General features: G+C 39.8%; 2 protein-coding genes across 7 annotated transcripts in view; both read right to left on the bottom strand.

Annotated features, from left to right (window-relative positions):
- Positions 1 to 17,956, bottom strand: part of LOC134797316 (WD repeat-containing protein 26) — a 114,330-nt gene that overhangs the window by 36,406 nt on the left and 59,968 nt on the right. The window lies entirely within an intron of this gene.
- LOC134797499 (reticulon-3-B) overlaps positions 1,835 to 17,956 on the bottom strand; it is a 32,238-nt gene continuing 16,116 nt past the window's right edge. For 5 of the 6 annotated variants that reach the window (XM_063769744.1, XM_063769750.1, XM_063769786.1 and 2 more), the window contains 5 exons: positions 9,685 to 9,892; positions 6,344 to 6,445; positions 4,285 to 4,391; positions 2,656 to 2,761; positions 1,835 to 2,090 (listed from right to left, as the gene is read on the bottom strand). In XM_063769744.1, coding sequence (XP_063625814.1) covers positions 2,036 to 2,090; positions 2,656 to 2,761; positions 4,285 to 4,391; positions 6,344 to 6,445; positions 9,685 to 9,892 — 578 coding nt within the window. In that variant the 3' untranslated portion in view covers positions 1,835 to 2,035. Of the gene's footprint in view, positions 2,091 to 2,655; positions 2,762 to 4,284; positions 4,392 to 6,343; positions 6,446 to 9,684; positions 9,893 to 11,899; positions 12,053 to 17,956 lie in introns of those variants that run through there. The other variant, XM_063769767.1, reaches the window with a different exon arrangement.

Raw genomic sequence — 17,956 nt, 5'->3', positions numbered from 1 at the left:
TCATTGATCCAGTATAATGAACCTACTGTTATCTACTACACAATATAAATAGACGTTTTTAGGTGCATAAAGTGTACCTACTTGTGTCCAGAGTTAAAAGAGTAAACTACCGTTTCATAAGGTTACCGTGTGATTAAACGTTTATTTACGTGACTCCGTGCATTTTCAATAAGTATATTTTTTAAATACGAGTATATATTCGTAAATCTTGTTTGTAACAGCTGTTTTTACTTTAACTTATTCGGGATATCAATATACTTTTGCTGAATCAATTTGATAGTATATGTACTCAGTGCTACCTTATTTGTATGTCTTTCCCATCACGGAACAATGGTGTTCCGGACCTTTGGGAGGCGTGCGCGGAGCCGAAGCCAACACGTAGAGGCCCTTTTGACACTTTAATGAAATGTAAGGGGTACACCGAGCGGAGGCTGCCCTTGCCCGTGTCATGGGACGCACGCAGAGGCAGCACCCGCCAGGGTGTAAGGACTATTGAGAGTTGACTAAACTACCTTATTATTATTACTTATTAACCTACCAACCAAATTATATTTTTATTGTTATATACGTACTTAAATAAAATTTTCGTTTAGGTTTTTTTTTAATTTGGGTTATTATCCTGTTTCGTAGTGCTTATATAGTTACTGAAGTTTTGTTTTATAGATGTGGTCAGTAATACGTACTTACCTACTTATTAAATATATTAAAAACGGGTCACTCACGTATTTTAAGTCGAAAAACGCTCGACATGTTTCACTCCGTACCGAGGAGTCCTGGGGCCCGTTTCTCAAAAGCTTGTAACTTGTAATACAAGCGGATGTCACTTTTTGACAGCTTTTGTTAGAAAGGGACTTCCGCTTGTATTACAAGTTACAAGCTTTTGAGAAACCGGCCTCTGATGACTTTCCTCGGTACGGAGTGAAACCTGTCGAGCGTTTTTCGACTTAAAATACGTGAGTGACCCGTTTTTAATATATTTAATATGTCTGTGTCTCACGGAAGTTTTGTTATTAAAATTAATTACCTACTTATACCTAATAAATTGTTTATTATTTGCAGAGTTACCTCAATTATGATATTATACCTTGTTATGGACATTTTTGTTAATAGAGTCTGTTCTATCACGTTATAATTATCCTATGAACCGTTGTACTTATGAAGTTTTAGATACCAACAATTATACAATGTTGACAATAATGTTGTTGTTTGATTTCAAAAATTCTCATACATAGTTTCTACAAACAATACACCATACACGTACACCTTTTTATTACAGTGCAAGTTGTCTATATATTAGTGCTTCAACACTACAGGCAGGCATAATAACACACTTTCCACGCTTTCATTGAAATGTACTATTCTAATACCATTGTTGATTGAAAGGACCCTGAACCTAAAGTAAATCAAAAATGTGGTTTCAGTTAAATATCTTGATTTCAGAGTCCTGAACAAAAGTCTCTAGGGGTGCTACCACTGTTACCGAGTCCCTTTCAGAGTTTCGACTGATTTGTACCTACTTTAAAACAAAGTATTAGTAGGTAAAGGGTGTTTTTAGAGGTTTGGTTTTTAAATTGGCAACACTGTTTGACTTAAAAGTTAAAAGTGACAGTCACTGTTTGACCCCGTCCTTTGACTGCCACTTTTTCTTGTACGGTGGACCGTTAGATCTTTAGAGAAAGGTTATTGGTCTGATATCCTCATCATTTTTTCACTGTTTTCAGTCTCCGAAAATCGACTAGGAAATAACAATTTTGTACATAAATCCTCTCGACTCGCCATCTTTTACTTGCGCTTTTGCAAATAGTACTATAACTAACAAATAAAAACTCCCGACTGGTTCGACAGTTATTTTAATTTAAAATTTCAAAAAGCAAATACAATCTCCGCATGACTCGTCATAAAGCTTTACACGTAAAGTATTATCTTTAATAGTACAATAAATATAACAAAGAGTGAAGTACTCCGGCGCTAATAAAAGATCTGCTTGCGCGCGCTCTCGCTCGCTCCCGCGTCGCCCCCAATCTTCCGTCCCGCTTTACTTGTCCTTCTCGCTCTCGGACTTCCTGCCGAGTGGGACTGCTGCTCGCACTCTGGAAATACGAAAACATGGAATTAGCATCGGGTGTTTCAAAGCTTTATTATGTAATTACATGGGATTTTTTTTTAATTTTCCTTTTTTGCATGTTCTTCAAAATCCAAAAACTCCTAATTTTCAACTATACTGTGACGTCACTTTTCCGTAGAGAAAATCTTGAAAATAATATGCAAGGACGCGAAAGCATCACGATGGCCGTGTCGCAGACTCTAATGAATCTAATGATGAATGTGATTATAGATGACGTATAGTCTGTCAAGCCATTTCCGTCAGTAGAAAAAAGCGGCAAATTAAATATATATAGGAGCGAAGGGTTATCATCTCATAGAAAATTTGAATTATGCCTTTTTTCTACTGACAAAATTGTTTGACAGACTATATCTTAGATGGGGTGTATTCCTATTTGTCCCCGCCGGGCACAAATGGAAATAGGTAATACACCTACTCCCATATAAATTATAAATCTATCCCATTTGTCCCGGCCTTGCCTTATGGCCTGTATGGCGGCAGTCCCGTGGGGCGGGGACAAATGGGAATACACCATAGATGATGATACTTACTTGGCGGTGATCTCGTTAATCTTGGCGCGCGCCAGCTCGAGGTTGGCGTCGACTTGCGCCTTGTTCATCTCGTAAGCCTTTGGCAGCGTGAATAGCGCTATCCAGCCTGCAATACAACATACATCCATGTTAAACATTGTTTTTCTTCTGTTTTTAGGGGTGGTATTCCCCCTGGCCATTTTCTTAGTCCAATGTCATTGCGTCTCCCTCTCTCATTAAGCAAAATGTGAGACACAATACACATTGGACAAAGATATTGGACAGATGGAATACCACCCTAAGGTACTTAAGGACGTTATTTAGCGAAAAGGATTATTTTCTCAAAAATTTGGCATTGAAACGAAAATGAACTATGTTTTTGACAGAAAGTCAAAATTTAATCGGGTGGTTTTTGATGGGGGCCTAACTAAGATGACGCCAATCGAAACTTAAATAGCCGGGTCCACACAGAGCGAGCATACGCGCGAGGCAATTTCCTCGCGCACTAAACGGCCAGTCCTCGGCCAAGGCGGCGCGCGCGAGGCACGTCTACAAGTGTGCGGTGTGTACGGAAATAATCACGCAATTCGCAGTAGTTACCACCAAATCGAGTTAGTGGTAACTACTGGGAATTATAGTGGTAAAAGGTGGGAAAAAAATTCCCAGTAGTTACCACTGGTAACAACTTGGTGGTAACTAGTAGGAATAACCCCATTTGTCGATGATCATCATTTTGTTCGTCAGGTTGACTGTTATCTTAGCTAGGCCCCCAGGTTTCCCCTAAATTATGTCCATAACTCGTTCTACAAAAGGCTGGTTCCTTACAACTCTTTATTTTCTTTAACCACATTTAATAAAGGTAATACTGACCCAGGATGATGAGAGTCATGCCGTTAAAGCAGGCGCCCACGTACGTGAGGCACCACAGCAGCACGCCGAACTTCAGGGAGTCCACCAGGTCCTCCACCAGGAACGGTCTGAGACGTTATAAAGATAATACTGACCCAGGATGATGAGCGTCATACCGTTGAAGCAGGCGCCCACGTACGTGAGGCACCACAGCAGCACGCCGAACTTCAGGGAGTCCACCAGGTCCTCCACCAGGAACGGTCTGAGACGTTATAAAGGTAATACTGACCCAGGATGATGAGCGTCATGCCGTTAAAGCAGGCGCCCACGTACGTGAGGCACCACAGCAGCACGCCGAACTTCAGCGAGTCCACCAGGAACAGTCTGGAACGTTATAAAGGTAATACTGACCCAGGATGATGAGCGTCATGCCGTTAAAGCAGGCGCCCACGTACGTGAGGCACCACAGCAGCACGCCGAACTTCAGCGAGTCCACCAGGTCCTCCACCAGGAACGGTCTGAGACGTTATAAAGGTAATACTGACCCAGGATGATGAGCGTCATGCCGTTAAAGCAGGCGCCCACGTACGTGAGGCACCACAGCAGCACGCCGAACTTCAGCGAGTCCACCAGGAACAGTCTGGAACGTTATAAAGGTAATACTGACCCAGGATGATGAGCGTCATGCCGTTAAAGCAGGCGCCCACGTACGTGAGGCACCACAGCAGCACGCCGAACTTCAGCGAGTCCACCAGGTCCTCCACCAGGAACAGTCTGGAACGTTATAAAGGTAATACTGACCCAGGATGATGAGCGTCATGCCGTTGAAGCAGGCGCCCACGTACGTGAGGCACCACAGCAGCACGCCGAACTTCAGCGAGTCCACCAGGTCCTCCACCAGGAACAGTCTGAAACGTTATAAAGGGCACTTATAACACATCCATGTACTTAATGACCAGGGGTTATTCGCGGATAGTCTAGAACGCAAAATGACTAGTGTAATATTTTGCCTATATCACTATTTGGCTCCGTCGACATCGCAAAACGAAAAGATAAAACGAGTAGGCATTTTGCGTTCTAGACCGTCCGCGACTATACCATGTCCAGGGCACAAATCATAGACGTAGTGCGTGGTGGAAGAAATACAAGCGACAACAACTTCTTCTTCTTTATCCTCGCCTTATCCCGTTACGCGGGGTCGGCTTTCCTAATCCTGAGGCGCCACTTTGTTCGCTGATAAGCGTCGACATGAGCGTTTTCCAAAAAAAGTGTACATTTCATTCATGTCTTCAATATATTGACTTCTTGGGCTCATTTTACTCAGAATCATTTGTACATTCACGCCTCATAAATGAAAAAATGTGTCCAAAGATTTCCTTTCCAGATCGTCACATTGTATGAAATTTTTTTTTATTTGTATGAACGTGACGCACTGGAAAATTTTTTTTTCATACAACATTTTGGGACACATTTTTTTGTATGAGGCGTGAATGTACAAATGATTCTGAGTAAAATGAGCCCAAGAAGTCAATATTTTGAAGACATGAATGAAATGTACACTTTTTTTGGAAAACGCTCACATACAAGCGACAACAACGTACGGCAAAATTTAATTTTCATGGGATCACACTTCCATACCTAGTTACCATTGCCCACACTGTTAACGTGCTGTTAACTGACAGTTCGTAAACCTTATTACAAAAGGCATAAGGTCCACCGATGGACAGTTCAGAGTGTTGCTGTTTGTATTACTTATTTGACACTGTGAAGGAACTGTGAGATTACTTTGTGTCCATTAAACACCAAGGCGGCTACACCGTTATGCACAATGCGAATTCAAATGTAAGTAAGTGTTCCGATGGATAGGATTCAAACAGCGCCTAAAGTCCCTAAGAGGGGTCATCCATTAATTACATCACACGTTTAGGGGGAGTGAGGGGGTCAAGAAAATATGACATATTGTGACATGGGGGAGGGGGGAGACATAAACTTTGTGACGTCACTTTAACTTCATCAGTAACCGAAAATTTATTTAAATTATTTTATTGTTGTATTTTTAAATAACAAGTTTTTAAAACGATAATCGTTATTATTCGCTTAATTTTCTTTCCTAAGCAGTTTTGGGTTATAAAATTACTAATATTTATATCGTCAAAAATATTTTGATAAAATATGAATAATACTTAGGTAGGTACTTACTTATTTCGATTTGGCGATTTCGTAGAAAAAATGTGACGTCACACTAGGGGGGAGGGGTTTGCCAAATGTGACCAAGTGTGACAAGGAGGGGGGGAGGGGTCAAAAAACCTAGAAATTCGTGTGACGTAATTAATGGATGACCCCTAAGGAGGAAGTGCCCCCTTGTCGATCATCTGACCGGTGACGACTAACGAGAAGCGGATAACTGCGAACAAATGTTTTTTGTTCTATGAAAACATCCTCGCCGGCAGTGTCACCAGTCAACGATCAACGAATATCATCTCTTTATTCACATGGGATCTACATCTAGCGCGAAAAATTAGTCAATGACTACTAGATTTCTCGCCGCCATCGCCAGTCAGACGGCTGTCTTAGGGTGGTATTCCATCTGTCCAATATATTGGCCCAATGTCATTGCGTCTCACTCTCTCATTAAGCAAAATGTGAGACAAAATACACATTGGACAAAGAAATTGGACCTGTGGAATGCCACCCTTAGACAGGCTCAGCTGTGTCAATGTTTTAAAACAGAATATAATACGAGTATCGCAAAAACGGGACATTTAAAAGTGTTTGCTGCCAGAATCCTTTGGGTATCCACGACGCCAGTGATAGCTAACTAAAGTAAACAGTATTATTTAAATAGGTATCAAGTGTTTACCTGCGAAGTTCGCTGACAGCAGCATTGAGGTGCGCCGTGGCGGAGGCGGCCAGCGACTGCACGCGCTCAGCTGGCACGCTGATATCTTTCTCCAAAAGGAATCTGGAACGGAAAATATTAATTTTCAGTCTCAGCTGTAACGGTACCAACTTCACGTATTTGGAGCATTCCACGAGCCAGCTTACAAACTAATGTTTTTATAATTAAATCTATAATTATTGTTATGAGCATTTTTTGAGTGCTTTGCCACAGAAAAATACTGGAATGCTAGATAGATGTCTGACTAGAAGCGTCGCTATGCGTACAGATGGATTAATTATGTAGGTACTAAGCAGAGTCGCCGACTAACGACAGCTGCTTGTTAGAACGACTGTAATATGTGTGTGCCAATAGATACGATACCTACTTTTCCTTTAATCTAGCCTATTGGCAATTTTTATGCGCTCGAAGTAGCGCTTGAGTAAACAAAAGAAATACATAAATAAACTACATTGGTATGTGATTTTACAAACTGGTAAACATGACAAGTTACGTTGAATAGGGACAGTGGAAACTCGATAACGCGAAATCCTCAACTACTAGAAAAAAACTACGAGTGTACTGAGAACGTTAAACATGTCATGTACTAGCAATGACAGCCATAAACCTAGAAAACACGTATACTATCGATCGGCTTCGACATTTTCCTACATCTCGTCAAAAAACCGTTTAGTAACCTGACCTTTCGCCTCGGCTTTCCCGGTCGGCGACAATTTTAGACCCTCGACCGGGGTTACTTATACCTTTTTCCGATAGAGTAGCTTTCTATTTTTGGATTTCCCAAATGCCAGGTCATCTAAACGAGGCAATACAAGAATACTTTTTTAATCTTCAAGGGATATTTAGAAATAAAAATGACTGCGTAAAGTGTGCAGTGCACAAAAGTTCATATTAAACACAAAAGAACTACCTTCGGTCAGAATCTCACTAAATGATCATGATCAAAAAATTATTCATATCCGTTCTAGTATACTTCTACTTTCACTAATTCTAGATTTCTAATTTCTGTAGCTACAAGCATCTTATATTATACAACTTTCTATTTCGAAAAATTGCAACAGAAGGTGAGCACTTCGTGTCGTTTTGAAAGCTTAGCTAGACTGGAGAAGTATTAAACTTTAAAGATTGGCAATATCAAGACCATGTCACAAGATTTGCGATGCAATTTTCTGTCAAAGAACAACTAACGTAACCTCGCCCACGAGCGAGTGTCTAGTTGGTGACAACGATGACGATTAAGACGCTTTAATTAAGCCTCGCCACCGCCAAGGCCATCAGCCGAAACTCTCCAGTCTCAGAAACTTCGTTAACAAATTTGAAACCACTCTTGCATGTTTAGTCTAACATCGCCCACGAACGAGTGTCTAGTTGGTGACAACAATGAAGAAGATGACGTACCCTGGCGCTTATGGCGCGACGGTCAAGGCCAAGGTCCCCAGCCAAAGCTCCGAAACTCTCTACAGTCTCAGAAACTTCGTTAACAAATTTGAAACCACTTTTGTATGTTTAGTCTAACCTCGCCCATGAACGAGGTCTAGTTAATGACAACGATGACGATTATGACGTACCCTGGCGCTTATCGCGCGACGGTCAAGGCCTAAGGTCCGAAACTCTTTTACGTTTAGTCTAACATCGTCCACAAACGAGTGTCTAGTCTAGTTGGTAACAAAGATGACGATTATGATGACGTAATGGCGCTTATCGCGCGCAATAGCCTCATCGCCACGGCCAACACCAAGCCAAAGCTCGGACACTCTCCACAATTTCATAAACTACCTTTAGATATTTCTCCTGCCTGCTGTATTTCCGCTTTAGTTAGTCTACTTATTAGGTGTTTTCTATAAGAAATTTTATCGATTTCTTTAACCTATGAAAGGAAATTCACTCAACTGGTTGCTACGTGACTATTACTTGCTCTTTATTACTATTATGCATGTGTCTGGTAACAGGAGTAAAGCGAGTTTATCGTTGTTATGATTTATGATACCTAGTATTTCCTTATTTAAGCAGAAACTGTATAGTAATTTCATAAATTTAATAATCAGAAAGATGAAATTCATTAGGTGCTTAGGGACAAATGGTACAATTATTTATGGAAAAGCTCAAAAATATCACATAATGTAAGAGTGTGAAAATTAATACAAAATCCGGTGAACAAAAGACGCGCGGAGGCTGTTCAAACACAAGTGTTCGCCACTGTTCAATCTAAGACTAAGCTACTGTACTTTTGAATCGAATTTAATGAATAATGAAGCAAGAATAGCAGGCTCGATTGTTTAATTTATTTATTAACCAACTGTCAAAAGTTTTAAAATAGGCAAAAGTTAAAAGACTATGACATCTATATAATAGTCTTCTATTTACCACGTGATAAGGCGACCATAACTGTCATAAAAGAGACTACAGTAAAAAAGTTTTAATATTCACGAATCACGGTGATTTTCTAGTAGAAGGCACCTAGCAAGTTAGGAACTAAATCAACTTTTACTAAGCATTGCACACGTCGAAACCAAACCTTAAACCAACCGTAGTCAACAACTTTGTATTAAGACGGTATAGACCTAAAAAGCCGGGCTCTTCCTTCCTTGTTTTACGTCCCAAAGAAAGAGATGACACTTCATGTTTTGCAAGGTCCCGCTACGGTCACCATCACAGATAAAAGAGATGTCTGACCGAAAATGTAGTACATGACATACATAATATATGTGACTGTGTCGAGAGGTCCCCCTATCGAGTTTCTTTTTCACGCTTGCGCGGCTGACGCGACTGGTTGCGCATCTCGGCTCTACCACTGTTGCATATAGGTCCCTGTATTTACATACCTACATATGTAGGTATCCTTTGTTTGTTACAATAACTTCGGGGTTATGTTATTGGCACGCGAATTATTTTGTTTTTGACAGAAGAATAGAAATCAACAGACAGTGGAGTCCCGAAATTACACAGATAATGTATCTATCCAGAAATATGGTCATAGTCAAAACAAAATAAAATGGGCACAGTTTGTACGGACCTTCTATGCAATCCCTATTGACCTTCAATGTAAACAAAGTTTGACAATGTATGTAGGAACGTACAGAATTCTCGATATCACGCAGTCCCTACAAACTTAAGCAGTAATTAAGTTGCTAGGCATTTATGGATTACCTACTGTAAATAAAAGTTTTCCAACACAGCCAGCTGCAGATAAAAATAATATCTTCTCCCTCCCCTCTTTTTGTGCTTGAAAATTCCTGTGCAATACTAGTGCACGCTGCATGATACACTTTTTCACTATATTTTGATAAGTAGCGGGTACTCACTTGAAGGGATGTCCCTCATTGGTCTTCTGCACGGCTTGGAGCACATTCTTGTAGATGCGGAAGGCGACGGCCGCAGACAGCGCCAGCAATGAGACGTAGGCCGCCACCGACACCACGGAGCAGCACGCCAGCGCCAGCAGCAGCGCCAGGCCCGCGCCCAGCGCGGCACCGGAGCGCGCCGCGCTACGCCAGTATATTAGCGCCTCCACTGAAATACACGAGTGAATTGTTACTATCGTAAAGGAAGCACCGTTTACGATGCCGGTGGCTAGTGCCAGTCTTGCTAGTCTGTTTGAACGCTAGTGGACTGGTTGTGAATACAACAACTGACAACAGTGTCAGCTTTTGACATTCCAGATAGATTGGCACTAGCATTGGAATCGTCTAAACTAAACGAAGCATAATGACAAGTTCAACCGAGAGAAGACTGATGCAAAATCAGGAGCTCTGTTGAGAAAAACATAATTATGATAAAGCTCCGGATGTCGTGATACTTCTCAAAATATACCTACTATGAAAATTTGTGATATAACCAGTCTGATTTTATGTTACAATGTGTGGCAAAGTTTGTCGAGTCGTCTCTCGGTCCAGCACGCATTTTGCATGTTAATAAGACTAGCGTGGGTGGGTGTCGATTAGGGTTGCCAGATGGTCGGGATTTAGCGGGATTCTCCCGATTTTTAGCAGGTGTTCCCGATTCCCGACAAAGTGTAAACTGTCCCGAAAAACAGCTTCTCGTTATAAAACAATAATTTCAAGTTCCGAACTGTCGTCGAGCGAGCGAGCTGACGTAGTGCCAATAATGTAAAATATCGTTGTTTTTAATACAATTACTTTAATTTGCATGTATTTTTTTAGAGATGCCCCGAATAGTGAATTTGGCCGAATACCGAATATTCGGCCCCTCTCTCGGCCGAATACCGAATATTCGGCAAGACATGCGAAAATTTAGAGTCACAATTATTATGCAAACTGTTAGCCATCAAATAAAGCACTACGTTTGCTAAGATATATTTTTATGTTGAACAGAATTAATGAATGTATATTAGAGTCAATCAAATCAGACCCATGATAAAAATAAAATATTTTGTAATCGATAAATGCTCAAAAATGTGCCTTCGTATTTAACTACTTTCCAAGAATACATTTTAAATATTAAATATACCTAGTTTCTGGTATTTTTTTTTGTAATTTTTCTTTTTAGGTAGATGCAACAGATATTCGGTATTCGGCCGAATAGTAGGCAACATTCGGCCGAATACCGAATATTGGGCAAAGTGTCCGAATAGGCCGAATACCGAATAGTTGCCGAATCATGGCATCGTGGCAATCGTGGCATTTCTAATTTTTTTTTCCCGACTTAAGTCCCAAAATCCCGAAAAATTGATATTGTTTCCCGATAATAGCGCCTTTCGATCTGGCAACCCTAGTGTCGATCGAAGCAGTGAGGAAAATTTCAACTCAAACTAACAATGTGACGGGTGCATCATTTTCGGATTTGCCATTTCAGCCGAAGCCAAAAATTGTGCAACTTTGTTGGTTAAATAATCAAGTAATCTTGCTAGTAGTCCCTGGAACTACAACTAGAAGAAACTGATATTTTTTGTCCAATTATACCTAAATTATATTGTGTAAAGAATTTTGACAGGTCCATAGAATGCATCGGAGATAATCCAAGAATCTCAGTACAAACTTAGTAAGTAAATACAAAGTAAAGCAAAGGCAACCCGCCTACTGGGTCATCTGCTGAGTAAGCTCGCGGGATGCGGTGAATAACCCCGGACCGGTCCCGTGCACACTACGGTCCATTGGGCATGTCTCCTTCTAACCGATCAAACAAAACAACTAAATACACGAAACCAAACGAAACAGCAAAACAGGAAGACACTACAACGGGAAAAACAAAACCGCACCTTATGGATCACTAACAACACTTAACTACGATACGAAGCACTTGGAACTACGAATACAACTGAGGAGTAAGCATAAAATGAATTAAACTACATACACAAACACGTTCACTCTCAAGTGCATCTTTACAATGATAAGATAAGTATTTCGTGGCAGTTTCGTAAAAGACAGTATGTTATGATCCCGACACGTCGACAGAAAGTCCGCGGCGCTCGCCGATCCAGACAAATTTATGTTTTGTGCTCCGTGTGAGGGTTCGGGGGAAAGTATGACGGGAAATTTTAGTGATGATAATGTGGTGTACCTGGGCCGCGGGGCGGGAGGTCCTCGTATTGAGCGGCGTGCCGGGGCGACTGCTTGGAACGCACCATGGCGGCGGAGTGAGCGAGCGCACGTGTGAGCGGCCGCGCCGCGCCGCGCGCGCAGCCACGAGGGCACACGTCACCGCGCAACTACTGACACCATGACAACCCCGGCTCCGTAGCCTTATCGCGGCGCCTTTCTTTTATTTCGCTACGATAAAACTCGCGGCACAGATGCCTTTATTCATAAACGTTTGTCAAACCAGGCGGCTTAGCACGGTCGCGTTTTTATCCCTTGTCACCATGCCTGTCACGTTCTAACAAGTATGTAAGTGCGAAAGGGACGCGCATAGTGATAGTCGATAAAAATGGAACCGTGCTGAGCCCGCTGATTCAGTTAAAATTCATTCGTGGAAAGGTTTAGGAGACAAAACCAATTTTCACTAACGGGCATGATAAGTTTTATGATTAATTGATTACAGTCGAAAGTTGATTACGGAAAATTTCAATCTCGTTGGCTGCAATAATATTTCAATTGCTTTGAAGTATCGATAAAATACCGGCGTCTGTTCGTTTCGATTATTGAAAACGGTGACTCACAATACTAAATCGGTCTCAAATCTCGAGCCTCGGTCAATGACTTCGATACGATTGAATTAAGTTAATGGGGCTATTCATTTTGAGATACTTACATGTCTAAGTGAATGCATTAGTATCTATTAGTATCTAAAGTGGGCTGATCGAACATTTGCAAAGTAGAACTGCTCTATGCAGTTTAAATACTTATGAAAGTACCAATTGGTCTACGAGAGGAGTTGGACTAGATAACATGAATATTTTATGCACAATTAAATTTTTAGTTAAGTTGGATGTCTCATGATTTCATGGCCACCCTACACATAAAGCATAGTGAAAAATTTACTTTCATACCAACACGTATTTGCGTGATCGGTCCGTAAAGCCCGTGCCTGTACTTCATAAACTTGACATGAGACACGAAGCATCATTCGGGGGTAGGGAGTGTTACAAATATGAATGTAAAAGTATAGAGAATAGAGAGTAACAATGGTTTCAGCAAAGAGTGAAAGGCGCAGCCTCCCACACCAGTCTGAGCCCCTAGGCTATTTGTTACTTCTTCCCAGCATTTGCATACTGTCTCAAACTAGCGTTAGAGTGTACCTAACTGTGACCTCGACATCCGTAAAAGTAATGTGTAATTGGAGACCACGCTCATACCTATTAGTTAGGTAGTCTGAGTTCTGAGTTTAGTTAACTGACCACGATTTCAACAACAACTTTGGGTTGAAGTTGCACTACAATATATCTCAGAGAAGTTAACTGAACACGATTTGAACAACAACTTTGGGTTGAAGTTGCACTACAATATATCTCAGAGACTGAATATTTATGAGGAAGAGCAATTCTCTTGTGGAAAACTGCTTGCTTATTTACTTATTCAAGCATTCCACACTCTAATTACTTATTTGCCTCGTCAATTAATTACTGCAAAGAATATGACAGTTAGCAAAACCATTTGTGTGCGTGTAGGCATCTAATTATCTATTAGGCATATCAACATATTTTTATAGCATTAAATTAACGTTTCTCCGTTCGAATATAACTCAAATTCCATTACCTACCATTAAATAGGTATGTAGGTCTATCTTTTATTTCCACAAAATATGAAAGGCCAAGATTTCACAACAGAATATTTCCGCGATAATAATAAAGGCTTATTCATTTATCATTCTGTAAGTTACAGTAGTTGGAAAATTTTACGTCGATTTCTTAACAGTAACTTTAATATTTAATACTACAGATCACAAATATCAGTAGACATAATAAAGTGGCTTAATTCAGTACGTCCAGGTTAAAATTAAAACGCTTACTTTTCGGGGTATATTTATAGTCGATTTAGCCATTCAAAATAAAATTGAAAGCTTAATTTATGGTTCTGAATGGCGCAATGGCAATTAACGAGCAAACTTCAAGAGCAATGTCTGCGCTGTGAGCATTGCCAAAAGCAACACACAGGCGTCGCGTGCGCACTGCGATGGCATGAGCGATCAAACGTAGGTACCTATAAGCTACGTTTTCATATCGTAGATACTAAAATGACAGTTCGATGGGTTTATTTACATTGCTAGCAAATAATCCCGCTCTGGTACCAATTTTATTCTAAGATCGGTTAACCAAGTTGGGGCAATCTATCCTTTTTGTATACATATGTACAATTTGAGTAAGTAGGTACCTTAACATTACAAATACGTTTCGAATACGAGTCAGACTTGCGCACGAAGGGTTCCGTACCATTACGCAAAAAACGGCAAAAAATCACGTTTCTTGTATGGGAGCCCCACTTAAATATTTATTTTATTCTGTTTTTAGTACCTATTTGTTGTTAGAGCGGCAACAGAAATACATCATCTGTGAAAATTTCAACTGTCTAGTATCAAGTTTCATGAGATACAGCCTGGTAACAGACAGACGGACAGCGGAGACTTAGTAATAGGGTCCCGATTTTACCCTTTGGGTACGGAACCCTAAAAAGTTTGTTACCCCGTCACTGTCTCCCTCTCTGCGAGTATGCACATCTTCCGGTTTATGGTATCATGTAATAGTAGATTGTTAACCAAGGGTTGAAAGGCACCCATTTCTGTCGAGGTAGTTTGGCGCTCGAACGCAGTGAGAGCGCCAATAGTCCGAGACGGAAATGGTGCCTTTCACCCGAGTTAAACACTCTACTTTTCATATCGAATGCGAGGAAACCAAACAAGACAAGGCAATTTCGCAAAATCAGTAATTGAAGTACCCAATATACCTACGGCCATGATTTTTTTCCTTAGGACTTACTTGCAATCGGAGACTTTACATGTGTGAAGATTAATAAACCCTAGCGAAAATCATTCAGATTGCAATATTTACGAAAACACACATTTTTTAACAAACTGCAGTAATTTTAAAATGATTTGTTCATTATAGTGTGAAAATCAGCGGGATTGCCTCATACTTTTTAATTTTATACTTTTTCGTTCTAAAAGCCGCCACAGACTACCGGACCGCACCGCGACCTTGGTACGCCGCACCACGCAATAACATAATAAAAGTATTTTAAATATTAAATAACAATGTAATTAATAATATAAGAAATTTTTATCTTGTATTTTATTTTATTTTTATGAATATAGTGCTAAATAACTTTAAAAACCAATTTAATATCGTACAAACGTTTAACTGTGGCTGTATAAGATTCTGCCTTTGCTCATTTACGCAAGTGTAAGGTTTAAAAAAATATTTTTGGTGTATTCCTTTTGGTTCGAGTCTTATGAAATCGAGTAAATATAATTCAACGAAAGAAATTAAGAATAATTTGTTTTTAACAATTTACTTTCATCGTTTTTTATAAAAAAAGGATCAACGTGGGATTAGTAAAATTAAACAATTACCAATTGTTACAGGCGAGGAAATAAAGACACTATTTTTCCATTTTGTTTCCACCCAGTTGTTCGTGGGACGGGGACGCAGAGGAGTACACCACTTTTCTGCGCTAGAGCATAAACGTATCACTTTCTGCGCACCTTTTAGAACAACAACGACCCACTTTCAGAGCATGAGATATGAAAAGTCAAAATCCTCACTCTTCAAATTGGCCATATTGTTTTTAAACCGAGCTCGTCAGCAACCGGGATTAATCCTAAGATGATTGGCTCGGAAAACCCATCCACCAATGGAACAGAACCAATTGGACCCTCGTTCTTTTGACCTTAATTAGAGACATCAAGCAAATAGGCACAAAATTCAGTGAAATAGACTAACTATGCGCAGACATTAGCCGCATATATGCGTTCCCACCACCACAAAAAGACAAATTCTGACTGGCCTCAATGCTCCTAGGCGTCCTAATTTCGTCCTTGTAGCCTGGGTATTAAGGTGCGTTTTGAGAACTTCGTAACTATTTAATAATGAGAATCATTGTCTCATTAATTTAGGTTTAAACTGCACCTAACGGATCTTTATAAAACAATAGCAGGCTGTGCTTTTGTCTCGTCCAGACGCCATTGAAACTAGGATTCGTTTCGTTCTGATTATTATCCAGTTACCGGTGGTTTATTTCTTGGTGTTAATAAGAAAAATACGAAGTTAAATTTTAAATTTTGACATTTCAAAACAAAAACATGTACTCTGGTAAAATAGTTTTCCTCTAAAGAAAGACTTGTTCCTCAAAAACCAACTTTAAGCAACGTTTATCACGACTAAATTAACAGCGAAAACTACATTCGGAGACTTGATTCAAAGCGATCAGGTCTACTAAGTACCAGCCTGGTCTGTTAATTGTATCTGTTTATACAGACGTGACACATACATTTACGCAGTGCGGAGACCCACCCAGCCTACATACTCAGTAGGTACCTATTTCATTACCGTACATTACGCGAGTAAACAAACTACATACCTACCTAACCTATACGAAGGTATAGGATGCTATACATTTTTTATGTTTTCTACTTTGTGTATGTTTTTCTAGTGTACTTCATTGTATGTTCGCAAATTTTTGACTCGCTTTGCAACTCAGTTTGTGTGGAGATGTTCGCGGAAAAAAAAATGGATTTTTTCCTAAGAAATAAAGGAAATTTCCATTACGGTAAGAGGAAATTTCGTACCGCATACTAAATTGGGAGAAGTTTTCGTAGTCTTTCCATGTGGAAATTTTCAGTCGGAAAGAAATTTGAAGTGTCATTACTCATTAGAGTTGTTCAGACGTTCGAGACGTTTTACATTGTCATTGCTGGTTGAAAAAAGACTATCTATATTTGCATCTTATTGACAACCGATAAGTTTACCAAACCAAAGTATTACCAATACAATTACCGATTGTTTTAAGACAGGTACATATTTAAGTCCTTGGAAATGACTAAGCCTTATTGCAAAGACGTTTTTTATCCCCATCACGCTGCAGAACCAGTCCGGTCGTCCTGAGGCACTGACCTAGCCCAAGAAAACTGGCATGTTTTTCATCACTTCCAGGGCGCTGACGAGTTTGCGTCACTATGACCAGATTAAATGAGATCTCAGAATACGCAGCTGTTCTGTTACCGATCTCGAAATCACTTTTATACTGGTTGGCTTACGGCGAAGGCTTGTGAATCTTGTGATGTGTAAAAAATTAAATAACAACCTTTGTTAGTATAAAATTATACACGAAGCGGGTATATTTTTTACCACACAAACCCATAAAGGCTTTCTTTATTTCTCAAAAACTGAAGAGAACGTTGTATTTTGTCCACGAGAGTAACAAAGTAATTTCAAGCAAACTTTGAGGTTTTGCCTCATGTTTTTTCCTCTGGTAGAATTGATTTTTAAGTGATGATTTGTAATAAGTAATAAATATTTAATAGCGTTCATTTGGATTTGATTTGTAATGTTTAACAGTTAGTATTTTCCTAAAAAGTTGTGTTTCACTCGGTGCAAAGTTAGTTCAACCCTCTTACTCTCTATTAACTTTGCCCCCTTGTCAAACAAATAACTATTATAGCCTACAATTGCACTACTAGCCAATTCACCAATTCAGGCTGATTGGTCACGTTTGCCAAAAAAGTCTAACTAAGTATGTACTTCTTAATCTACGGTGATATTTATACCGCCCATATCGCCATGAGTGGCTAGTGGTACTTTAAATATTTGAACCGACATCAGAATTATGTTAGCAAAGCAATTCTAGTCAATACATTACGTGTATGTATGTGGATTTCAATTAACGTAACAATGTAACAGCACTATGAAATGAACACAGTAACTCGTGTAAGTTAAGCAGCACACTTTCCTTTGTTTTTTGCTGTGTCCAGATAATTAAATCGCTAACCGAGCGTACGAGAGCTGAATGCACGAGTTAACCAGGACAAACGATATTTCTGATTGATCATAAACTCTGTTTCTTTATCCCAGATCCTTAAATGACTGGTTGATATGTAAAGCTTAAGGAATAATGTGGCATCTGCAGGAAAATTTGACCGATTATCTTAGAAACTAATAGATAATTTCACAGTAAAAAAAAAAATATT

Source organism: Cydia splendana, chromosome 1, assembly GCF_910591565.1.
Source record: "Cydia splendana chromosome 1, ilCydSple1.2, whole genome shotgun sequence".
NCBI classification, from domain to species: domain Eukaryota; kingdom Metazoa; phylum Arthropoda; class Insecta; order Lepidoptera; family Tortricidae; genus Cydia; species Cydia splendana.
The sequence above is the reverse complement of the archived record's forward strand: the minus strand, read 5'-3'. Positions and strand labels throughout refer to the sequence as shown.